This window comes from Leucoraja erinacea, unplaced genomic scaffold (genome assembly GCF_028641065.1).
Source record: "Leucoraja erinacea ecotype New England unplaced genomic scaffold, Leri_hhj_1 Leri_67S, whole genome shotgun sequence".
Classification (NCBI taxonomy): domain Eukaryota; kingdom Metazoa; phylum Chordata; class Chondrichthyes; order Rajiformes; family Rajidae; genus Leucoraja; species Leucoraja erinaceus.
Window position 1 is genome coordinate 293749 of NW_026576597.1, and position 23186 is coordinate 316934.

Consider the following 23186-nt stretch of genomic DNA (forward strand, 5'->3'; position numbering starts at 1 on the left):
CAACAAAGGACCCAACACAGATCCCTGAGGCACCCCACTAGTCACCTGCCTCCAACCCGATAAACAGCCATCCACCATTACCCTCTGGCTTCTCCCATTCAGCCACTGTTGAATCCATCTTGCTATTCCTGCATTTATACCCAACAGTTGAACCTTCTTAACCAACCTTCCATGAGGAACCTTGTCAAAGGCCTTACTAAAGTCCATATAGACAACATCCACTGCTTTACCCTCGTCAATTTCCCTAGTAACCTCTTCAAAAAATTCAAAAAGATTAGTCAAACATGACCTTCCAGGCACAAATCCATGTTGACTGTTCTACACTCCATATTCTGCACTCTGTATCTTCCCCTTTGGTCTACCTATTGTATTTGTGTTTGAACTAATTGTATTCATGTACTATTTAGTCTATACGGACAACATAGCTTTTCCCTGTACCTCGGCAGGGCCGGCCTTAATCCGACTGGATCGATTGCTCCCAATTGGGCCCGCAAGTAAGGGGGCCCCTGGCCAGAGTATCTAGCTCTCTCTTGAAAGCATCTAGAGAACCTGCCTCCACCGCCCTCTGAGGCAGAGAATTCCACAGACTCACCACTCTCTGTGAGAAAAAGTGTTTCCTCGTCTCCGTTCTAAATGGCTTACTCCTTATTCTTAAACTGTGTGGCCCCTGGTTCTTGACTCCCCCAACATCGGGAACATGTTTCCCGCCTCTAGCGTGTCCAAGCCCTTAACAATCTTATATGTTTCGATGAGATGCCCTCTCATCCTTCTAAACTCCAGAGTATACAAGCCCACAGCTGCTCAATTCTCTCAGCATGTGACAGTCCCGCCATCCCGGGAATGAATCTAGTAAACCTACGCTGCACTCCCTCAATAGCAAGAATGTTCTTCCTCAAATTAGGGGACCAAAACTGCACACAATACTCCAGGTGTGGTCTCACTAGGGCTCTGTACAACTGCAGAACTGCTAGTCAAGTCAAGTCAAGTTTATTTGTCCATACACATACGAGATGTGCAGTGAAATGAAAGTGGCAATGCTCGCGGACTTTTGTGCAAAAGACAAACAACAAAACAACCAAACAAATTATAAACACAATCATAACACACATATTCTTTTACATAATAAATAATGGAAGGAAAAACGTTCAGTAGAGTTAGTCCCTGGTGAGATAGGCATTTACAGTCCGAATTGCCTCTGGGAAGAAACTCCTTCTCAACCCAATGCATCCCCCGTCTATAAACCAATGCTAACACATCCCCCGTCTATAAACCATTGCTAACACAATGCATCCCCTGTCTCACAGGGAGGAAGCCGCCTTGTAGACCGGTGTCCCGGGCCAGGCTGGGCCAGGCCGGGTGGAAGAGACAGTCTACAGCCGCAGGTGGAACAGGGTGAGCGGGGCCCGGTTCTCACCCCCGTCCCGGATCCCCGGGCTAAAGAAGGGGTAGATCTTCTCGGTGAAGGCAGCGGAGAAGGTGTAGAGGTGGGACATGTCGCGAGCATTGTAGAAGGACACCTGCCCGGCCTCGTAGTCCACGTACACGCCCAGCCGGGAAGGGCGGAGGGCGGGGAGCAGGCGGGTTGGGGGCGAGGTGAGCGCCCGGTAATCCACGCCCCGGCGTAGCCACACGGCCCAGTAGCCGTCCTGGGGGGAGAGGGTGAGGTGACCCTTCCTCTCCGCCGTCTCCCTCGCCACCCCGAGCGCCCACTCCGTCTTGTCCCCGACCTCCACCTCCCAGTAGTGGCGGCCGCCCTCCATGCCCTCGCTGGCCAGCACGCACGGTGAAGGGTCGAATCGCCGCGGGTTGGTGGGCAGAGGGCGGCAGTTGTCGCCCAGGCCGGCAGCCGCAAGATCCGCCCGCAGTTCCAGCCAGGCGTTGGCGGTGTCCGGGTCCAAGCTCAGCGACGCTGGCACTGGGGCGGGGAGAAGGGGAGATGTCACACGGCTGCTCCCAGGCATGTGGTCCCGCTGACATACAAACATAGAAACATAGAAACATAGACACATAGAAACATAGACACATAGAAACATAGACACATAGACACATAGACACATAGACACATAGACACATAGACACATAGACACATAGAAACATAGACACATAGACACATAGAGACATAGACACATAGAGACATAGAAACATAGACACATAGACACATAGAAACATAGACACATAGAAACATAGACACATAGACACATAGACACATAGACACATAGACACATAGAAACATAGACACATAGAGATATAGACACATAGAGACATAGACACATAGACACATAGACATAGACACATAGACACATAGACACATAGACACATAGAAACATAGACACATAGAAACATAGACACATAGAAACATAGACACATAGACACATAGACACATAGAGACACATAGAAACATAGACACATAGAAACATAGACACATAGACACATAGACACATAGACACATAGACACATAGACACATAGACACATAGACACATAGACACATAGACACATAGACACATAGACACATAGAAACATAGACACATAGACACATAGACACATAGACATAGACATAGACACATAGACACATAGACACATAGACACATAGAAACATAGAAACATAGACACATAGAAACATAGAAACATAGAAATTAGGTGCAGGAGTAAGGCCATTCGGCCCTTCGAGCCTGCACCATTCGCCATTCAATATGATCATGGCTGATCATCCAACTCAGTATCCCGTACCTGCCTTCTCTCCATACCCCCTGATCCCCTAGCCACAAGGGCCACATCTAACTCCCTCTTAAATATAGCCAATGAACTGTGGCCTCGACTACCCTCTGTGGCAGAGAGTTCCAGAGATTCACCACTCTCTGTGTGAAAAAAAGTTCTTCTCATCTCGGTTTTAAAGGATTTCCCCCTTATCCTTAAGCTGTGACCCCTTGTCCTGGACTTCCCCAACATCGGGAACAATCTTCCTGCATCTAGCCTGTCCAACCCCTTAAGAATTTTGTAAGTTTCTATAAGATCCCCTCTCAATCTCCTAAATTCTAGAGCGCTTAAACCAAGTCTATCCAGTCTTTCTTCATAAGACAGTCCTGTCATCCCAGGAATCAGTCTGGTGAACCTTCTCTGCACTCCCTCTATGGCAATAATGTCCTTCCTCAGATTTGGAGACCAAAACTGTACGCAATACTCCAGGTGTGGTCTCACCAAGACCCTGTACAACTGCAGTAGAACCTCCCTGCTCCTATACTCAAATCATTTTGCTATGAAAGCTAACATACCATTGGCTTTCTTCACTGCCTGCTGCACCTGCATGCCTACTTTCAATGACTGGTGTACCATGACACCCAGGTCTCGCTGCATCTCCCCTTTTCCCAATCGGCCACCATTTAGATAATAGTCTGCTTTCCTGTTTTTGCCACCAAAATGGATAACCTCACATTTATCCACATTATACTGCATCTGCCATGCATCTGCCCACTCACCCAGCCTATCCAAGTCACCTTGCAGTCTCCTAGCATCCTCCTCACAGCTAACACTGCCCCCCCAGCTTAGTGTCATCCGCAAACTTGGAGATATTGCCTTCAATTCCCTCATCTAGATCATTAATATTTATTGTAAATAGCTGGGGTCCCAGTACTGAGCCTTGCGGTACCCCACTAGTCACTGCCTGCCATTGTGAAAAGGACCCGTTTACTCCTACTCTTTGCTTCCTGTTTGCCAGCCAGTTCTCTATCCACATCAATACTGAACCCCCAATGCCTTGTGCTTTAAGTTTGTATACTAATCTCTTATGTGGGACCTTGTCGAAAGCCTTCTGGAAGTCCAGATACACCACATCCACTGGTTCTCCCCTATCCACGCTACTAGTTACATCCTCGAAAAATTCTATAAGATTTGTCAGACATGATTTACCTTTCGTAAATCCATGCTGACTTTGTCCAATGAGTAAATCCATGCTGACTTTGTCCAATGATTTCACCACTTTCCAAATGTGTTGCTATCCCATCTTTGATAACTGACTCTAGCAGTTTCCCCACTACCAAGGAAGTAGAGGCGTTGGTGTGCTTTCACTATGGGTGATGCATAATGACAGACCCCATGGTGGTGGGGCTGCTGATGGGTGAGTGCCCTGCCCCTGTGCCCAGTTGTACCTCTCCGTGAGCTAAAGCATGCGGGACATGCAGGTGCGTTACCTGGGCTGATGCAGCTCCTCATCTCCTTCCACACACGGTACTGCAGCGGCCCTCTGAAGAGGCCCAGGCACGGCTGGGCAGAGATGGCAGCCGGACAGTGAACCTCCTCGCGGGGCCTGTCGATGGGGAGAGGAGGAGCGGTGAGCTGGGAAGCAGCGAGCAGAGGGGGGGTGAAAGGGGGTGGGAATGAGTGGGGGGGAGGGGGGGGGGTGTGAATACAGGGAGTGGGGATTGGGTGCTGGGGGTGGGGGAACGATGGCAGAGACTGTCCTCCCCTCAGGCAGAGCATGGAGATGGCAGCTCCATCAGGGAGACGGCCACTTGTACAGTTTTCTCCGTTGTGCAGTGTCTGGAGAGATTTCACAGGAATCTGAGGGGCAACGTTTTTCATGTATTGTATGTATTAAAACGAGCTGTCAGAGGAGTTAATAACATATATAACAATTACAGCACGTAAACAGGCCATCTCGGCCCTACAAGTCCGTGCCGAACAATCATTTCCCCTTAGTCCCACCTGCCTGCACTCATACTATAACCCTCCATTCCCTTCTCATCCATATGCCTATCCAATTTATTTTTAATTTTTTGAAGAGGTTACTAGGGAAATTGACGAGGGTAAAGCAGTGGATGTTGTCTATATGGACTTTAGTAAGGCCTTTGACAAAGTTCCTCATGGAAGGTTGGTTAAGAAGGTTCAACTGTTGGGTATAAATGCAGGAATAGGAAGATGGATTCAACAGTGGCTGAATGGGAGAAGCCAGAGGGTAATGGTGGATGGCCGTTTGTCGGGTTGGAGGCAGGTGACTAGTGGGGTGCCTCAGGGATCTGTGTTGGGTCCTTTGTTGTTTGTCATGTACATCAATGATCTGGATGAAGGGGTGGTAAATTGGATTAGTAAGTATGCAGATGATACCAAGATAGGGGGTGTTGTGGATAATGAAGAGGATTTCCAAAGTCTACAGAGTGATTTAGGCCATTTGGAAGAATGGGCTGAAAGATGGCAGATGGAGTTTAATGCTGATAAGTGTGAGGTGCTACACCTTGGCAGGACAAATCAAAATAGGACGTACATGGTTAATGGTAGGGAATTGAAGAATACAGTTGAACAGAGGGATCTGGGAATAACCGTGCATAGTTCCTTGAAGGTGGAATCTCATATAGATAGGGTGGTAAAGAAAGCTTTTGGTATGCTAGCCTTTATAAATCAGAGCATTGAGTATAGAAGCGGGGATGTAATGTTAAAATTGTACAAGGCATTGGTGAGACTAAATCTGGAGTATGGTGTACAGGTGCATGGATAGGAAAGGTTTTGAGGGATATGTGCCAAACACAGGCTGATGGGGCTAGACTAGGTGGGGTACCTTGGTCGGCATGGCTCAGTTGGGCCGAAGGGCCTGTTTCAGTGCTGTCTGCCTCTATGAAGCTGTGGCCAACAGCCTCCAGGTGGCACAGGCAATGGAATATGAAAGAGAGAGACACACGTACCTTTCTCTCAGCCAATTGAACTCCTAAAAACAACAGAAGAAAATATTTGACGATTATATTCAATAACTTGTGAAAAGGCAGATATTTGATAAAACTGATATTTGTCCTGAGGAGAGATCTCGATCCAGAACATCAACAATTCCTTTCCCACCACAGATGCTGCAAGTACAGGAAGGAACTGCAGATGCTGGTTTACCCCGAAGGTAAACACAAAATGCTGGAGTAATTCAGCGGGACGGGCAGCATCTCTGGAGAGAAGGAATGGGTGACGTTTGTGGTCGAAACACTTCTTCAGACTGGGAGTTAGGGGAGAGGGATACATATAAACATATAACAATTACAGCACGGAAACAGGCCATCTCGACCCTTCTAGTCCGTGCCGAACACATAATCTCCCCTAGTCCCATATACCTGCGCTCAGACCATAACCTTCCATTCCCTTCCCATCCATATAACTATCCAATTTATTTTTAAATTATAAAAACGAACCTGCCTCCACCACCTTCACTGGAAGCTCATTCCACACAGCTACCACTCTCTGAGTAAAGAAGTTCCCCCTCATGTTACCCCTAAACTTCAGTCCCTTAATTCTCAAGTCATGTCCCCTTGTTTGAATCTTCCCTACTCTCAGTGGGAAAAGCTTTTCCACGTCAACTCTGTCTATCCCTCTCATCATTTTAAAAACCTCTATCAAGTCCCCCCTTAACCTTCTGCGCTCCAAAGAATAAAGCCCTAACTTGTTCAACCTTTCTCTGTAACTTAGTTGCTGAAACCCAGGCAACATTCTAGTAAATCTCCTCTGTATTCTCTCTATTTTGTTGACATCCTTCCTATAATTAGGCGACCAAAATTGTACACCATACTCCAGAATTGGCCTCACCAATGCCTTGTACAATTTTAACATTACATCCCAACTTCTATACTCAATGCTCTGATTTATAAAGGCCAGCACACCAAAAGCTTTCTTTACCACCCTATCTACATGAGATTCCACTTTCAGGGAACTGTGCACAGTTATTCCCAAATCCCTCTGTTCACCTACATTCTTCAATTCCCTACCATTTACCATGTACATCCTATTTTGATTTGTCCTGCCAAGATGTAGCACCTCACACTTATCAGCATTAAACTCCATCTGCCATCTTTCAGCCCACTCTTCCAACTGGCATAAATCTCTCTGTAGCCTTTGAAACTCTACTTCATTACCCACAACCTCACCTATCTTAGTATCATCTGCATACTTACTAATCCAATTAACCACACCATCATCCAGATCATTGATGTACATGACAAACAACAGTGGACCCAACACAGATCCCTGTGGCACCCCACTAGTCACTGGCCTCCAACCTGACAAACAACCATCCACCATTACTCTCTGGCATCTCCCATTCAGCCACTGTTGAATCCATCTTGCTACTCCACAATTAATACCCAACCATACACAAATATAAGGAAGTGTAAGGTGTGAAAAGGAGACATCACAGAGGTCAAAATGTGGAATAGATCATAGTTCACTCGAAGAAGGTGACAACCAGGCATACAGATAGAAAATGGGGGGTCTGTCGTACTGGTCGGAGAATTAGAAAGGGGGGTGGGGGATGGAGATGGGGAAAGCTAGGGTTACAAGTTAGAGAAATCAATATTTATACCGCTGGGGTGTAAGCTGCCCATGCAAAATACGCTGCTTGACTCAATTTCCTACAGCTACAGAAATGGGCAAATAAAGAAGTGGATAAGAGTGATAAAGAGGTCATATGTTTAAGAAGGAACTGCAGATGCTGGAAAATCGAAGGTCATATGGTATGTTTGCCTTCATATTTACGGGGCATGTTACAGAGATAGATTGAATAAGTTAGGTCTTTAAGTTACAGTTTGAATAAGTTAGGTCTTTATTCTCTGGAGCGCAGAAGGTTAAGGGGGGACTTGATAGAGGTCTTTAAAATGATGAGAGGGATTGATAGAGTTGATGTGGACAAGCTTTTCCCACTGAGAATAGGGGAGATTCAAACAAGAGGACATGACTTCAGAATTAAGGGACAGAAGTTTAGGGGTAACATGAGGGGGAACTTCTTTACTCAGAGAGTGGTAGCGGTGTGGAATGAGCTTCCAGTGGAAGTGGTGGAGGCAGGTTCGTTGGTATCATTTAAAAATAAATTGGATAGGCATATGGATGAGAAGGGAATGGAGGGTTATGGTATGAGTGCAGGCAGGTGGGACTAAGGGGAAAAACAGTTGTTCGGCACGGACTTGTAGGGCCGAGATGGCCTGTTTCCATGCTGTAATTGTTATATGGTTATATGGTTATATGGCATGGAGTATAAAAGTCAGGAAGTGATTATGTCGCAGTCTGGGATTTGGAGTATAGCGACCAGTTCTGGTTGACCCTTTACAAAAAGGATATGGAGGCTTTGGAAAGGGTGCAGGGTTTACCAGAATGCTGCCTTGATTAGGGGCGTATGAACAACAAGGTTGGACAGGTTTGGATTGTTTTCTCTGGAATGCCGGAGCTTGAGGGGGAACTGATGGAAGTATATAAAACTACGGGGTGGCATGGATAGGGTAGACAGTCAGAAGCTTTTACTCAGAGTGGAATAATGACATAGTAGAGGGCATAGCTTTTAAGGTGAGAAGGGTAGAGGGGCAGGAGGCAGATATGTGGGATATGTTTTTACACAGAGAGTGCTGACTGCCTAAACACACAGCCAGGGGTGGTGGTGGAGAAGGAGTTTCTTCCCAGAGGCAATTCGGACTGTAAACGCCTATCTCACCAGGGACTAACTCTACTGAACGTTTTTCCTTCCATTATTTATTATGTAAAAGAATATGTGTGTTATGATTGTTTTTATAATTTGTTTGGTTGTTTTGTTGTTTGTCTTTTGCACAAAAGTCCGCGAGCATTGCCACTTTCATTTCACTGCACATCTCATATGTGTATGTGACAAATAAACTTGACTTGACTTGACTTGACTTGACTTGACTTGGAGGCAAAAACTATCGTGGCATTTGACTTTGGAAAGGCAGGGAATGGAGGGATATGTGTCACGTGCAGGCAGATAAGAGTTGGTCTTGGCATCATGTTCAGAATTTACAACTTTAACAGATCAGAATTTCCAACTTTAAAACCATATAACCATATAACAATTACAGCACGGAAACAGGCCATCTCGACCCTTCTAGTCCGTGCCGAACACATATTCTCCCCTAGTCCCACCTGCCTGAACTCATACCATAACCATATAACCATATAACAATTACAGCACGGAAACAGGCCATCTCGGCCCTACAAGTCCATGCCGAACAAATTTTTTTCCCCTTAGTCCCACCTGCCTGCACTCGTACCATAACCCTCCATTCCCTTCTCATCCGTATGCCTATCCAATTTATTTTTAAATGATACCAATGAACCTGCCTCCACCACTTTCACTGGAAGCTCATTCCACACCGCTACCACTCTCTGAGTAAAGAAGTTCCCCCTCATATTACCCCTAAACTTCAGTCCCTTAATTCTGAAGTCATGTCCCCTTGTTTGAATCTTCCCTACTCTCCTGCACCTATTGTCTATTGTCTATTGTCAACAGGCTCAAACCTGGGGCGGCACGGTGGCACAGCGGTAAGTTGCTGCCTTGCAGCACCAGCGATCCGGGTTTGATCCTGACTGCAGGTGCTGTCTGTGTGGAGTTTGTACGTTCTCCCCGTGACTAGGCCACACTGCGCTACAGAGGGTGACAGAGGCAGAGAGACGGGTACCTGTAGGAAGCGCAGACTGTCCCACTGGTTGACCACGGCCTGGCACTGGATGATGTCCTTCTGCACGGTGATGAGTGCCCGCTGAATCACCCGCAGGTTCCCCTCCAGCGGCTGCACCAGGCTGCCCACGTACACTGCCAGCTCCCTCCGCACTGCCCGCTCCCTCTCGTCCAACAACCGCCTCATGGCTGCAAAATCCTCCGTCACCTGGCGGCCCAAGCTCTCCACCGTGCCCTACAGAGGCAAGGCAGAGGTCAGAGAGGTCAGTTAGGGGTTAGGGTTAGGGGTTAGGGTTAGGGTTAGGGTTAGGGTTAGGTTGTGATTTCTCCCCTACTCCCAATCTGCAGTCTCCTAGCATCCTCCTCACAGCTAACACTGCCCCCCAGCTTCGTGTCATCCACAAACTTGGAGATATTGCCTTCAATTCCCTCATCCAGATCATTAATATATATTGTAAATAGCTGGGGTCCCAGTACTGAGCCTTGCGGTACCCCACTAGTCACTGCCTGCCATTGTGAAAAGGACCCGTTTACTCCTACTCTTTGCTTCTGTTTGCCAGCCAGTTCTCTATCCACATCAATACTGAACCCCCAATGCCGTGTGCTTTAAGTTTGTATACTAATCTCTTACGTGGGACCTTGTCGAAAGCCTTCTGGAAGTCCAGATACACCAGGTTGGGCATGCCAGGGCTCAACTCCTTGGAACGCAGGAAGTTGTGGGGTGATCTTATAGAGGCGTATAAAATCATTAGGGGAAAATATCGGGTGAATGCACAGTCTTTTTACCTGGGCTTGGGGGTCAAGAACTAGGGACATTGGATTAAGGTGAGACGGGAAAGATCTAAGAACCTGAGGAGCACCTTTATCACACTAAGCTGGGGGGCAGTGTTAGCTGTGAGGAGGATGCTAGGAGACTGCAAGGTGACTTGGATAGGCTGGGTGAGTGGGCAAATGTTTGGCAGATGCAGTATAATGGGGATAAATGTGAGGTTATCCATTTTGGTGGCAAAAACGGGAAAGCAGACTATTATCTAAATGGTGGCCGATTGGGAAAGGGGGAGATGCAGCGAGACCTGGGTGTCATGGTACACCAGTCATTGAAGGTAGGCATGCATACAAAAAGACTTGTGGCACATTGGCTTTCATCAGTCAGAGTATTGAGTATAGAAGTTGGGAGGTCACGTTGCAGTTGTACAAGATGTTGGTGAGGCCACATTTAGAACATTGTGTTCAGTTCTGGGCCCCATGTGATAGAAAAGATGTTGTCAATCTGGAATGGGTACAGAGAAGATTTACAAGGATGTTGCCAGGGCTAGAGGGTCTGAGCTATAGGGAGAGGTTGAGTAGGCTGGGAGTGGGAATCTATTCCCATATGAGGGGGAACTGAGAGGTAACATGAGGGTAACATGAGGGGGAACTTCTTTACTCAGAGAGTGGTAGCGGTGTGGAATGAGCTTCCAGTGGAAGTGGTGGAGGCAGGTTCATTGGTATCATTTAAAAATAAATTGAATAGGCATATGGATGAGAAGGGAATGGAGGGTTATGGTATGAGTGCAGGCAGGTGGGACTAAGGGGAAAAAAGTTGTTCGGCACGGACTTGTAGGGCCGAGATGGCCTGTTTCCGTGCTGTAATTGTTATATGGTTAAATGGTTATATTCCTTAGAGCGCTGGGGTGATCTTATAACGGTGTATAAAATCATGAGCAGAATAGATCAGGTAAATACATAGAGTCTCTTGCCCAGAGTAGGTGAATCAACCAGAGAACATAGATATAAGGTGACGGGGAAAAGATTTAATAGCAATCTGGAACATGCTGCCAGAGAGCCAGGGACTATCCCAAAGTTTAAGAGAGGTACATTGGTAGGACATGGGTGAAACATGGGCAGGTGGGACTTGTGTAGCTGGGACAGTGAGCAAGTTGGGCCGAAGGGCCTGTTTCCATGCGGTATCACTCAATGACTCTCTGATTCTAAAAACCAGCACTTCAAATAGTTTAGCACTCACTTAGTACTGTGCTAGGAATGTGTGCTCAGTTTAAGTGCTTGAGTGTTCAGGTCTCTGTAGAGGGATTTGATATCATACTCTGACTCATGGGTAAGAGAACAACACTCCTGTGTCATTAGGGAAGGTCACAAGCCTGCCATTGCTGTTTCAAAGATCCTTCAAGGAGGTGGCCTTAGAAATCATGGTTGCATTAGTGATCATTTTCCAATGTTCTCTTGATTCCTGTGGACTGGAGGGTAACCAATGTAAACCCGCATTTTAAGAAAGGAGGGAGAGAGAAAACAGGGGATTATAGACCAGTTAGCCTGTCGTCAGTAGTGGTGAAGATGATGGAGTCGATTAGTAAAGATGTCATTTGGAAAGCAGTCAAAGTCAGCATGGATTTATGAAGGTGAAATCATGCTTGAGTAATCTTCTGTAATTTTTTGAGGATGTAACAAGTGGAATGGTCAAGTCAAGTTTATTTGTCACATACACATACGAGATGTGCAGTGAAATGAAAGTGGCAATGCTCGCGGACTTTTGTGCAAAAGACAAACAACAAAACAACCAAACAAATTATAAACACAATCATAACACACATATTCTTTTACATAATAAATAATGGAAGGAAAAACGTTCAGTAGAGTTAGTCCCTGGTGAGATAGGCGTTTACAGTCCGAATTGCCTCTGGGAAGAAACTCCTTCTCAACCTCTCCGTTCTCACTGCATGGCAACGGAGGCGTTTGCCTGACCGTAGCAGCTGGAACAGTCCGTTGCAGGGGTGGAAGGGGTCTCCCATGATTTTATTTGCTCTGGAGTTGCACCTCCTGTTGTATAGTTCCTGCAGGGGGGTGAGTGAAGTTCCCATAGTACGTTCGGCCGAACACACTACTCTCTGCAGAGCCTTCTTGTCCTTGGCAGAGCAATTCCCAAACCAGATGGTGATGTTCCCGGACAAGATACTTTCCACCGCCGCTGCGTAGAAGCACTGGAGGATCCTCGGAGACACTCTGAATTTCCTCAATTGCCTGAGGTGGCGCTGCCTTGCCTTACTCACGAGTGCTGAGGCGTGTGATGCCCATGTCAATGGAATGGATAAGGGAAAGCCAGTATATGTGGTGTATCTGGACTTTCAACAAACCTTTGACAAGGTCCCACACAATAGATTAGCGGGCAAAATTAGAGCACATGGTATTGGGGGTAGGGTATTGACATGGATAGAGAAGAGGTTGGCAGACAGGAAGCAAAGAGTAGGAATTCACGGGTCCTTTTCAGAATGGCAAGCAGTGACCAGTGGGGGCCGCAAGGCTCGGTGCTTGGACCCCACTTATTATTTAATATATATATTCACGATTTAGACGAGGGAATGAAATGTGACATCTCCAAGTTTGTGAATGACACAAAGCTGGGTGGCAGTGTGAGCTGCGATGTGGATGCTATGAGGCTGCAGGGTGACTTGGATAGGTTGGGTGAGTGGGCAGATGCATGGCAGGTGCAGTATAATGTGGATAAATGTGAGGAAACATATGAGCTCAGTGAAAGCCCAGGCAGTCGCGGGGAGAACGTACAAACTCCGTACAGACAGCACCCGTAGTCGGGATTGAACCCGGGTCCCTGGCGCTGTGAGGCAGCAACTCTACCGCTGCGCCACCGTGCTACAACTAAGCACTGACCAATAAAGTCACGTTCACTAATCTTACCTTGAGTGCTGAGATCTTGCGCTGCTGATTGTCCATAATCACAGTAAACACTGCCTTCCTCTCCTTCAGGCTGTCAAGAGTGGTCTTCAATTCATTCTGGAATTGCAATGAAACCATTTCATTAAGCTGTTGGGAAAAATAAGACATTTGGACAGATCTATGAATAGGAATGGTTTGGAAGGCTATGGGCCACATGCAGGCAAAGGACTAGCCCAGTATGCCAATTAGGTAGGCATGGACAAGGTGGGATGAAGGGCCTGTTTCATTGTTCCTAATGGAAATGATCTGTTAGTTTCGTTTTTTTATTGTCACGTGTACCAAGATACATTAAAAATCATTAGTTGCATCTATAACATATATAACATATAACAATTACAGCACGGAAACAGGCCATCTCGACCCTTCTAGTCCGTGCCGAACACATAATCTCCCCTAGTCCCATATACCTGCGCTCAGACCATAACCTTCCATTCCCTTCCCGTCCATATAACTATCCAATTTATTTGTAAATGATAAAAACGAACCTGCCTCCACCACCTTCACTGGAAGCTCATTCCACACAGCTACCACTCTCTGAGTAAAGTAGTTCCCCCTCATGTTACCCCTAAACTTCAGTCCCTTAATTCTCAAGTCATGTCCCCTTGTTTGAATCTTCCCTACTCTCAGTGGGAAAAGCTTTTCCACGTCAACTCTGTCTATCCCTCTCATCATTTTAAAAACCTCTATCAAGTCCCCCCTTAACCTTCTGCGCTCCAAAGAATAAAGACCTAACTTGTTCAATCTTTCTCTGTAACTTAGTTGCTGAAACCCAGGCAACATTCTAGTAAATCTCCTCTGTACTCTCTCTATTTTGTTGACATCCTTCCTATAATTAGGCGACCAAAATTGTACACCATACTCCAGAATTGGCCTCACCAATGCCTTGTACAATTTTAACATTACATCCCAACTTCTATACTCAATGCTCTGATTTATAAAGGCCAGCACACCAAAAGCTTTCTTTACCACCCTATCTACATGAGATTCCACTTTCAGGGAACTGTGCACAGTTATTCCCAGATCCCTCTGTTCACCTACATTGTTCAATTCCCTACCATTTACCATGTACGTCCTATTTTGATTTGTCCTGCCAAGGCGTAGCACCTCACACTTATCAGCATTAAACTCCATCTGCCATCTTTCAGCCCACTCTTCCAACTGGCATAAATCTCTCTGTAGACTTTGAAACTCTACTTCATTACCCGCAACCCCACATCATGGGGTAGACTGAGACTGACTCCCGCTCCCCAATCCTTGCATATCCCCAAGCATTTCCACTCGTCACATTAATATCATGTTTCATGTCGTTTGTGTTTCTTATGACTGTTGGCACATAGATTTCCCTCCTGGGATAAATAAAGTTCTATCGTATCGTATCATATGTCTGATTTAAAAATCAAAAGGGCAATCTGGGGAATAACTTTTTCACACAGAGGGTGGTGGATATCTGAAACGAGCAGCCAGAGGAAGTGGTAGAGAGGGGTACATCTACCACATTTAGAAACATAGAAATTAGGTGCAGGAGTAGGCCAGTCGGCCCTTCGAGCCTGCACCATTCGCCATTCAATATGATCATGGCTGATCATCCAACTCAGTATCCTGTACCTGCCTTCTCTCCATACCCCCTGATCCCCTTAGCCACAAGGGCCACATCTAACTCCCTCTTAAATATAGCCAATGAACTGGCCTCAACTACCCTCTGTGGCAGAGAGTTCCAGAGATTCACCACTCTCTGTGTGAAAAAAGTTCTTCTCATCTCGGTTTTAAAGGATTTCCCCCTTATCCTTAAGCTGTGACCCCTTGTCCTGGACTTCCCCAACATCGGGAACAATCTTCCTGCATCTAGCCTGTCCAACCCCTAAGAATTTTGTAAGTTTCTATAAGATCCCCTCTCAATCTCCTAAATTCTAGAGAGTATAAACCAAGTCTATCCAGTCTTTCTTCATAAGACAGTCCTGACATCCCAGGAATCAGTCTGGTGAACCTTCTCTGCACTCCCTCTATGGCAATAATGTCCTTCCTCAGATTTGGAGACCAAAACTGTACGCAATACTCCAGGTGTGGTCTCACCAAGACACTGTACAACTGCAGTAGAACCTCCCTGCTCCTATAATCAAATCCTTTTGCAATGAAAGCTAACATACCATTCGCTTTCTTTACTGCCTGCTGCACCTGCATGCCTACCTTCAATGACTGGTGTACCATGACACCCAGATCTCGCTGCATCTCCCCCTTTCCCAATCGGCCACCATTTAGATAATAGTCTGCTTTCCCGTTTTTGCCACCAAAATGGATAACCTCACATTTATCCACATTATACTGCATCTGCCAAACATTCGCCCACTCAGCCAGCCTATCCAAGTCACCTTGCAGTCTCCTAGCATCCTCCTCTAGTCTGCTTTCCCGTTTTTGCCATTTAAAAGATATTTAGACAGGTACATGGATAGGAACGGTTTAGAGGACCTGGACTAGGCTTGGTTAAGCAACTGGGTCAGTTTGGACAAGTTGGGCTGAAGGGCCTGTCTCCGTGGTGTATGACTGTGAATGTAAATATGTATAGGATAGTGCTAGTGCACGGGGATTGCTGGTTTGACACTGTGGGGTGAAGGCCCTGTTTTAAACTAAACTAAACAATAACTAGTACAAACAGGGACAGAGGCTCTGGGGACAAATGAGAAAGGCAAGGTCACCGAGATGTGATTTAAGAAGGGTTTTGAAAGAGCAGAGAGCAGAGTGGTTGAAGGAGTAGACGGCAGTGGCAGCTGTTAGTACAGCTGCTGCTGCTGGTGAGCTGAAAGTGGATGATGAGCAACAGCCTTGGGCTGGAAGAACACGACAGCTGAGGTTGTTGCAATAGATGGGCTGGGGGAGATCAGTGAATAACGCAGGGCCAAGGGATAGGAATTATTACTTAACAGCAAGCTTGAGAAAATCAAATCAAATATTACATTCAAATAAAAAGAATAAAAGTAAAATTAAAAAGTACACACACACAGTGGTGCAGCGGGTAGAGCTGCTGCCTCATAGCACCTGAGGCCCGGGTTTGATTCTGTGGAGGAAGGAACTGCAGATGCTGGTTTAAACCGAAGATAGACACAAAACACTGGAGTGACTCTGCGGGACAGGCAACATCTCTGCAGAGAAGGAATGAGTGACGTTTCGAGTCAAGACCCTTTTTCAGACCTTGGGCCTTGTCTGAATGTGTAGCGTGTACGCTGTCCCTGTGGCTGCATGGGTTTCCTCTGGGTTCCGAAGATAGACTCAAACTGCTGGAGTAACTCAGCAGAACAGGCAGCATCTCTGGAGAGAAGTAATGGCTGACTTTTGGGGTCGGATTCCTCCCACATCCCAGAGCGTGCGGGTTTGTAGGTTAATTGATCCGCTGTAAATTGCCCCTGATGTGGATGGGAAAGTGGAATAACATGAAACTAGTGTGAATGGGTGATACTCGGTATCTGAAACTAAAGTAGGATCCAGAGTAGGCCACTCAGCCCCTCAGACCTGTCTCAACATCAGTATGCTTACTTTCATAGACTGATGCACAAGGACCCCCAGATCCCGTTGTACTTCCCCTTTTCCCAACTTGATGCCATTTAGATAGTAATCTGCCTTCCTGTTTTTTATACCATATAACCATATAACAATTACAGCACGGAAACAGGCCATCTCGACCCTTCTAGTCCGTGCCGAAAACATAATCTCCCCTAGTCCCATATACCTGCGCTCAGACCATAACCCTCCATTCCCTTCCCGTCCACATAACTATCCAATTTGTTTTTAAATGATAAAAATGAACCTGCCTCCACCACTTCCACTGGAAGCTCATTCCACACCGCTACCACTCTCTGAGTGAAGAAGTTCCCCCTCATGTTACCCCTAAACTTCAGTCCCTTAATTCTCAAGTCATGTCCCCTTGTTTGAATCTTCCCTACTCTCAAAGGGAAAAGCTTGTCCACATCAACTCTGTCTATCCCTCTCATCATTTTAAAGACCTCTATCAAGTCCCCCCTTAACCTTCTGCGCTCCAGAGAATAAAGACCTAACTTATTCAACCTATCTCTGTAACTTAGTTGTTGAAACCCAGGCAACATTCTAGTAAATCTCTATCAAGTCCCCCCTTAACCTTCTGCGCTCCAGAGAATAAAGCCCTAACTTGTTCAACCTTTCTCAGTAACTTAGTTGCTGAAACCCAGGCAACATTCTAGTAAATCTCCTCTGTACTCTCTCTATTTTGTTGACATCCTTCCTATAATTAGGCGACCAAAATTGTATACCATACTCCAGAATTGGCCTCACCAATGCCTTGCACAATTTTAACATTACATCCCAACTTCTATACTCAATGCTCTGATTTATAAAGGCCAGCACACCAAAAGTTTTCTTTACCACCCTATCTACACGAGGTTCCACTTTCAGGGAACTTTGCACAGTTATTCCCAGATCCCTCTGTTCACCTACATTCTTCAATTCCCTACCATTTACCATGTACGTCCTATTTTGATTTGTCCTGCCAAGATGTAGCCCCTGATGTGGATGGGAAAGTGGAATAACATGAAACTAGTGTGAATGGGTGATGGTCGGCATGGACTTGTGAGCACAGGGGCCTATTTTTACTCTGTATCTGAAACTAAAGTAGGAACCAGAGTAGGCCACTCAGCCCCTCAGACCTGTCTCAACATCAGTATGCTTACTTTCATAGACTGATGCACAAGGACCCCCCAGATCCTGTTGTACTTCTCCTTTTCCCAACTTGATGCCATTTAGATAGTAATCTGCCTTCCTGTTTTTGATACCAAAGTGGTAATCTCACATTTATCCACATTAGACTTCATCTGCCATGCATCTGCCCACTCCCCCAACCTGTCCAAGTCACCCTGCATTCTAATAGCATCCTCCTCACAGTTCACTCTGCCACCCAGCTTTGAGTCATCTTCAAATTTGCTGTTACTTTGAATCCCTTCATCCAAATCATTGATGTATATTGTAAATAGCTGCGGTCCCAGCACCGAGCTTTGCGGTACCCCACTGGTCACTGCCTGCCATTCTGAAAGGGACCCGTTAATCCCTACTCTGTGTTTCCTGTCTGCCAACCAATTTTCTATCCATGTCAGCACTCTACCCCCAATACCACGTACCCTAATTTTGCCCACTAATCTCCTATGTGGGACCTTATCAAATGATTTCTGAAAGTCGAGGTACACTACATCCACTGACTCTCCCTTGTCCATTTCCCAGTTACAGCCACAAAAAATTCCAGATTAGTCAAGCATGATTTACCCTTCGTAAATCCACGCTGACTCGAACCGATCCTGTTACTAGGCATGTTGCAAAGCATACCTGAAGCGTCGCTGAGAATCTGCCCCACCCCGTGTGTGTGATTTTGGCGCTGTTTAGAGGGGGCGGGTTTAAAACGCGATTTTCTCTAGGCTGTTGCAATCGAAAATGTTCAGCCTAGTAAATCATTAACGAAAAATCGCTGAAAGACCCCGTCGCAAAAGTTAATATTAGTTTTTATGGCCTTGTATAATAGTTATAGTAGTTTAAAAATCACTCTCTAAACCCGCGACCTCTCGCAGCCCCAGGGTTTTATAAAGCAAACAATTAAAGGTATGTACTTTAGTTTTACATTAAAAAGGGCTTCTTTTGAACCCTTTATACAAGTTTATTATTGCGAGTAGCTCATTTTGGCCCCATTATATCCCGCAGTATTTTTCTGGGCATTTGAGGGCACAAATCCACCGCAATGTGAACGTTCTAAACCAGCGCGTTCATAGGATCCCACTAGAAAGCTGATTTAAAATGGACTTTAATTTACAGCAATTGAACACTAAATTCCTTCCATTTGGCCTATAAATTAATGTAAATGAGATTTCAAAATCATGTTTTATTGTGAATTATTTATGAATATTATTTGGACACTAGGGCTATTTAAAAATGTTAATCATTTATTAAGAAATGGATAGATGTTTAGATCTAGTAATTGAAGTTTGAAATTAGCTACACTTGGGTAACTAACTAATTATATGCTTTAATTTCAGGTCATCCAAGTTAGATTATTTTATCATTACTCCCCTGCCCTTGAGCGGCTGCAGCAAAGATTCAGCGGACTGGTTCCAGACACGTCTGATTTTCCATAAGGGGAGAGATTGAGTTGACTGCAATGTCTTAAATCATGAGAGGCACAGAGTCGCTGGCCCAGGGTGAAGGGGGAAAGATTTATACGAATGTGAGGAGTAACTTTATCACACAAAGGGTGGTGGGTGTATGGAATAAGCTGCTGGAGGAAGTAGTCGCGGCAGGGAATATCCCAACATTTAAAAAACATTTAGACAAGTACATGGATAGGGCAGGTTTAGAGGAACATGGACCAAACATAGGCAAATGGGACTAGTGTAGATGGGAGCCGCAGACTCCGCTAGGAGGGGGCCGACTCTGTGTCCACGCCGCTGAGGACGTCCCGCAGCCCCGACGTCGGACTAACAACACCCCGGCGAGCGGTCCTGAACATTGGGCCGCCCGTAGCGGCAACTGCGGAGGGCACGGGGAGGCCCTGACCACGAGGAACAGTGGAGGAAGAGACTGACTTTGGTGCCTTCCCACACAGTGGGGAACTTTGATTCTGCTGTGTGGGGATGTTTTATGTCAAACCCTATAGTGTGTTGTGTCCTGTTGATTTTTATTGTATGGCTGTATGGAAATTCATTTCACTGTGCCATCAGGCACACGTGACAATTAAATCTATCTTGAATCTTGAATCTTGAGGGTGAGGGATGTCTGGGTGACAGATGTCCGGGTGAGGGTCAACAAAATAGAGAGAGTACAGAGGAGATTTACTAGAATGTTGCCTGGGTTTCAACAACTAAGTTACAGAGATAGGTTGAACAAGTTAGGTCTTTATTCTCTGGAGCGCAGAAGGTTAAGGGGGGACTTGATAGAGGTCTTTAAAATGATGAGAGGGATAGACAGAGTTGATGTGGACAAGCTTTTCCCTTTGAGAATAGGGAAGATTCAAACGAGAGGACATGACTTCAGAATTAAGGGACAGAAGTTTAGGGGTAATATGAGGGGGAACTTCTTTACTCAGAGAGTGGTAGCGGTGTGGAATGAGCTTCCTGTGGAAGTGGTGGAGGCAGGTTCATTGGTATCATTTAAAAATAAATTGGATAGGCATATGGATGAGAAGGGAATGGAGGGTTATTGTATGAGTGCAGGCAGGTGGGACTAAGGGAAAAAAAGTTGTTCGGCACGGACTTGTAGAGCCAAGATGGCCTGTTTCCGTGCTGTAATTGTTATATGGTTATATGAGAGGGATGTCAGGTGAAGGATGTCCCGGGTGAGGGATGTCAGGTGAAGGATGTCCCGGGTGTGAGGGATGTCCCGGGTTAGGGATGTCCCGGGTGAGGGATGTCCCGGGTGAGGGATGTCAGGTGAGGGATGTCCCGGGTTAGGAATGTCCCGGGTGAGGGATGTCCCGGGTGAGGGATGTCCCGGGTGAGGGATCCCGGGTGAGGGATGTCAGGTGAGGGATGTCCCGGGTTAGGGATGTCCCGGGAGAGGGATGTCCCGGGTTAGGGATGTCCCGGGTGAGGGATGTCCCGGGTTAGGGATGTCCCGGGAGAGGGATGTCCCGGGTTAGGGATGTCCCGGGTTAGGGATGTCCCGGGTGAAGGATGTCCCGGGTTAGGGATGTCCCGGGAGAGGGATGTCCCGGGGTGAAGGATGTCCCGGGTTAGGATGTCCCGGGTTAGGGATGTCCCGGGAGAGGGATGTCCCGGGTGAGGGATGTCCCGGGTGAGGGATGTCCCGGGTGAAGGAGAGGGATGTCCCGGGGGTGAGGGATGTCCCGGGTTAGTAATGTCCCGGGTGAGGGATGTCTCGGGTTAGTAATGTCCCGGGTTAGGGATGTCCCGGGTTAGGGATGTCCCGGGAGAGGGATGTCCCGGGTGAGGGATGTCCCGGGTTAGGGATGTCCCGGGTGAGGGATGTCCCGGGTGAGGGATGTCCCGGGTGAGGGATGTCCCGGGTGAGGGATGTCCCGGGTTAGGGATGTCCCGGGTGAGGGATGTCCCGGGTGAGGGATGTCCCGGGTGAGGGATGTCCCGGGTGAGGGATGTGTCCCGGGTGAGGGATGTCCCGGGTGAGGGATGTCCCGGGTTAGGGATGTCCCGGGTTAGGGATGTCCCGGGTGAGGGATGTCCCGGGTGAGGGATGTCCCGGGTGAGGGATGTCCCGGGTGAGGGATGTCCCGGGTGAGGGATGTCCCGGGTTAGGGATGTCCCGGGTGAGGGATGTCCCGGGTGAGGGATGTCCCGGGTTAGGGATGTCCAGGGTTAGGGATGTCCCGGGTGAAGGATGTCCCGGGTGAAGGATGTCCCGGGTGAGGGATGTCAGGGGTTAGGGATGTCCCGGGGGTGAGGGATGTCCCGGGGTAGGGATGTCCCGGGAGAGGGATGTCAGGTGAAGGATGTCCCGGGTTAGGGATGTCCCGGGAGAGGGATGTCCCGGGAGAGGGATGTCCCGGGTGAAGGATGTCCCGGGTTAGGGATGTCCCGGGAGAGGGATGTCCGGTGAAGGATGTCCCGGGGTAGGGATGTCCCGGGGGAGGGAGGTCCCGGGGGAGGGGTGTCCCGGGTGAAGGATGTCCCGGGTGATGGGATGTCCCCGGGTTAGGGATGTCCCGGGAGAGGGATGTCCCGGGAGAGGGATGTCCCGGGTGAAGGATGTCCCGGGTTAGGGATGTCCCGGGTGAGGGATGTCCCGGGTGAAGGATGTCCCGGGTTAGGGATGTCCCGGGTTAGGGATGTCCCGGGTTAGGGATGTCCCGGTAGGCGATGCCTCGCTTCTCCTACCTGGTAGACGCGGATGGACTCATTGACGGGGCTGATGGAGTGGCCCCTGTGCCGGCCGCCCTCCACACACAGTCGGCACAGGGGCTTCTTGTCCTGGGTACAGTACAGCTCTACCTCCTCGCCGTGCTCCGGGCACTGAGCTCCGGCTGGCTGCTCCCCGCTCCCCGCTGCCCGCGGCATCTTGTGCTCCCCGCTCGGGCAACAGCCCGACACTTATAGCCGGCGGGTCCGGTAACCCGGGGCCGCTGTTGCAGTAACCCGATCCCCCCTCTCCCCTTCTCCCGCTGCATCAGATGTCACTGGGACTGCCAGACTTGCCCTCCCCTCTCTGTACGTCCCCGACCCGTGGCCGCCGGCACTCTGGGCTCCAAGCAGTCGAGTCTTTAATTGTCATTCACACCGGGAACAGAACAACGACATTCTGTTCCGCTGAGTTTCTCCAGCTTTTTTGTGTAGAACAATTACATTCTTGCTTACCATATAACAATTACAGCACAGAAACAGGCCATCTCGACCCTTCTAGTCCGTGCCGAACACATAATCTCCCCTAGTCCCATACACCTGCGCTCAGACCATAACCCTCCATTCCCTTCCCGTCCATATAACTATCCAATTTATTTTTAAATGATAAAAACGAACCTGCCTCCACCACCTTCACTGGAAGCTCATTCCACACAGCCACCACTCTCCGAGTAAAGAAGTTCCCCCTCATGTTACCCCTAAACTTCAGTCCCTTAATTCTCAAGTCATGTCCCCTTGTTTGAATCTTCCCTACTCTCAGTGGGAAAAGCTTTTCCACGACAACTCTGTCTATCCCTCTCATCATTTTAAAAACCTCTATCAAGTCCCCCCTTAACCTTCTGCGCTCCAAAGAATAAAGCCCTACTTGTTCAACCTTTCTCTGTAACTTAGTTGCTGAAACCCAGGCAACATTCTAGTAAATCTCCTCTGTACTCTCTCTATTTTGTTGACATCCTTCCTATAATTAGGCGACCAAAATTGTACACCATACTCCAGAATTGGCCTCACCAATGCCTTGTACAATTTTAACATTACATCCCAGCTTCTATACTCAATGCTCTGATTTATAAAGGCCAGCACACCAAAAGCTTTCTTTACCACCCTATCTATATGAGATTCCACTTTCAGGGAACTATCCCTCTCATCATTTTAAAAACCTCTATCAAGTCCC

At 47.4% G+C, this 23186-nt stretch overlaps 1 protein-coding gene across 1 annotated transcript; it reads right to left on the reverse strand.

The window, feature by feature from the left end:
* Positions 1–980: 980 nt before the first annotated feature.
* LOC129694464 (nuclear factor 7, brain-like) lies at positions 981–22464 on the reverse strand. Its single transcript, XM_055631181.1, has 6 exons — positions 21995–22464; positions 13107–13202; positions 9421–9654; positions 5671–5693; positions 4186–4301; positions 981–1915 (listed from the first exon to the last, which is right to left on the reverse strand). The coding sequence occupies exons 1-6, from the start codon at positions 22172–22174 to the stop codon at positions 1371–1373; spliced, it is 1194 nt and encodes a 397-aa protein (XP_055487156.1). The 5' UTR covers positions 22175–22464; the 3' UTR covers positions 981–1370.
* Between the last annotated feature and the right edge of the window lie 722 nt (positions 22465–23186).

Bases quoted from the DNA above. Each gene is read 5' to 3' on its own strand.
- LOC129694464 (XM_055631181.1), bottom strand. From the start codon at position 22,174: ATGCCGCGGGCAGCGGGGAGCGGGGAGCAGCCAGCCGGAGCTCAGTGC. The intron at 5,694-9,420 runs GTACCCGTCTCT...TGTTGTTTTTAG, and splicing joins ACAGTCTGCGCTTCCTACAG to GAGTTCAATTGGCTGAGAGA. The intron at 4,302-5,670 runs GTACGTGTGTCT...CCCCATCGACAG, and splicing joins TTCAATTGGCTGAGAGAAAG to GCCCCGCGAGGAGGTTCACT.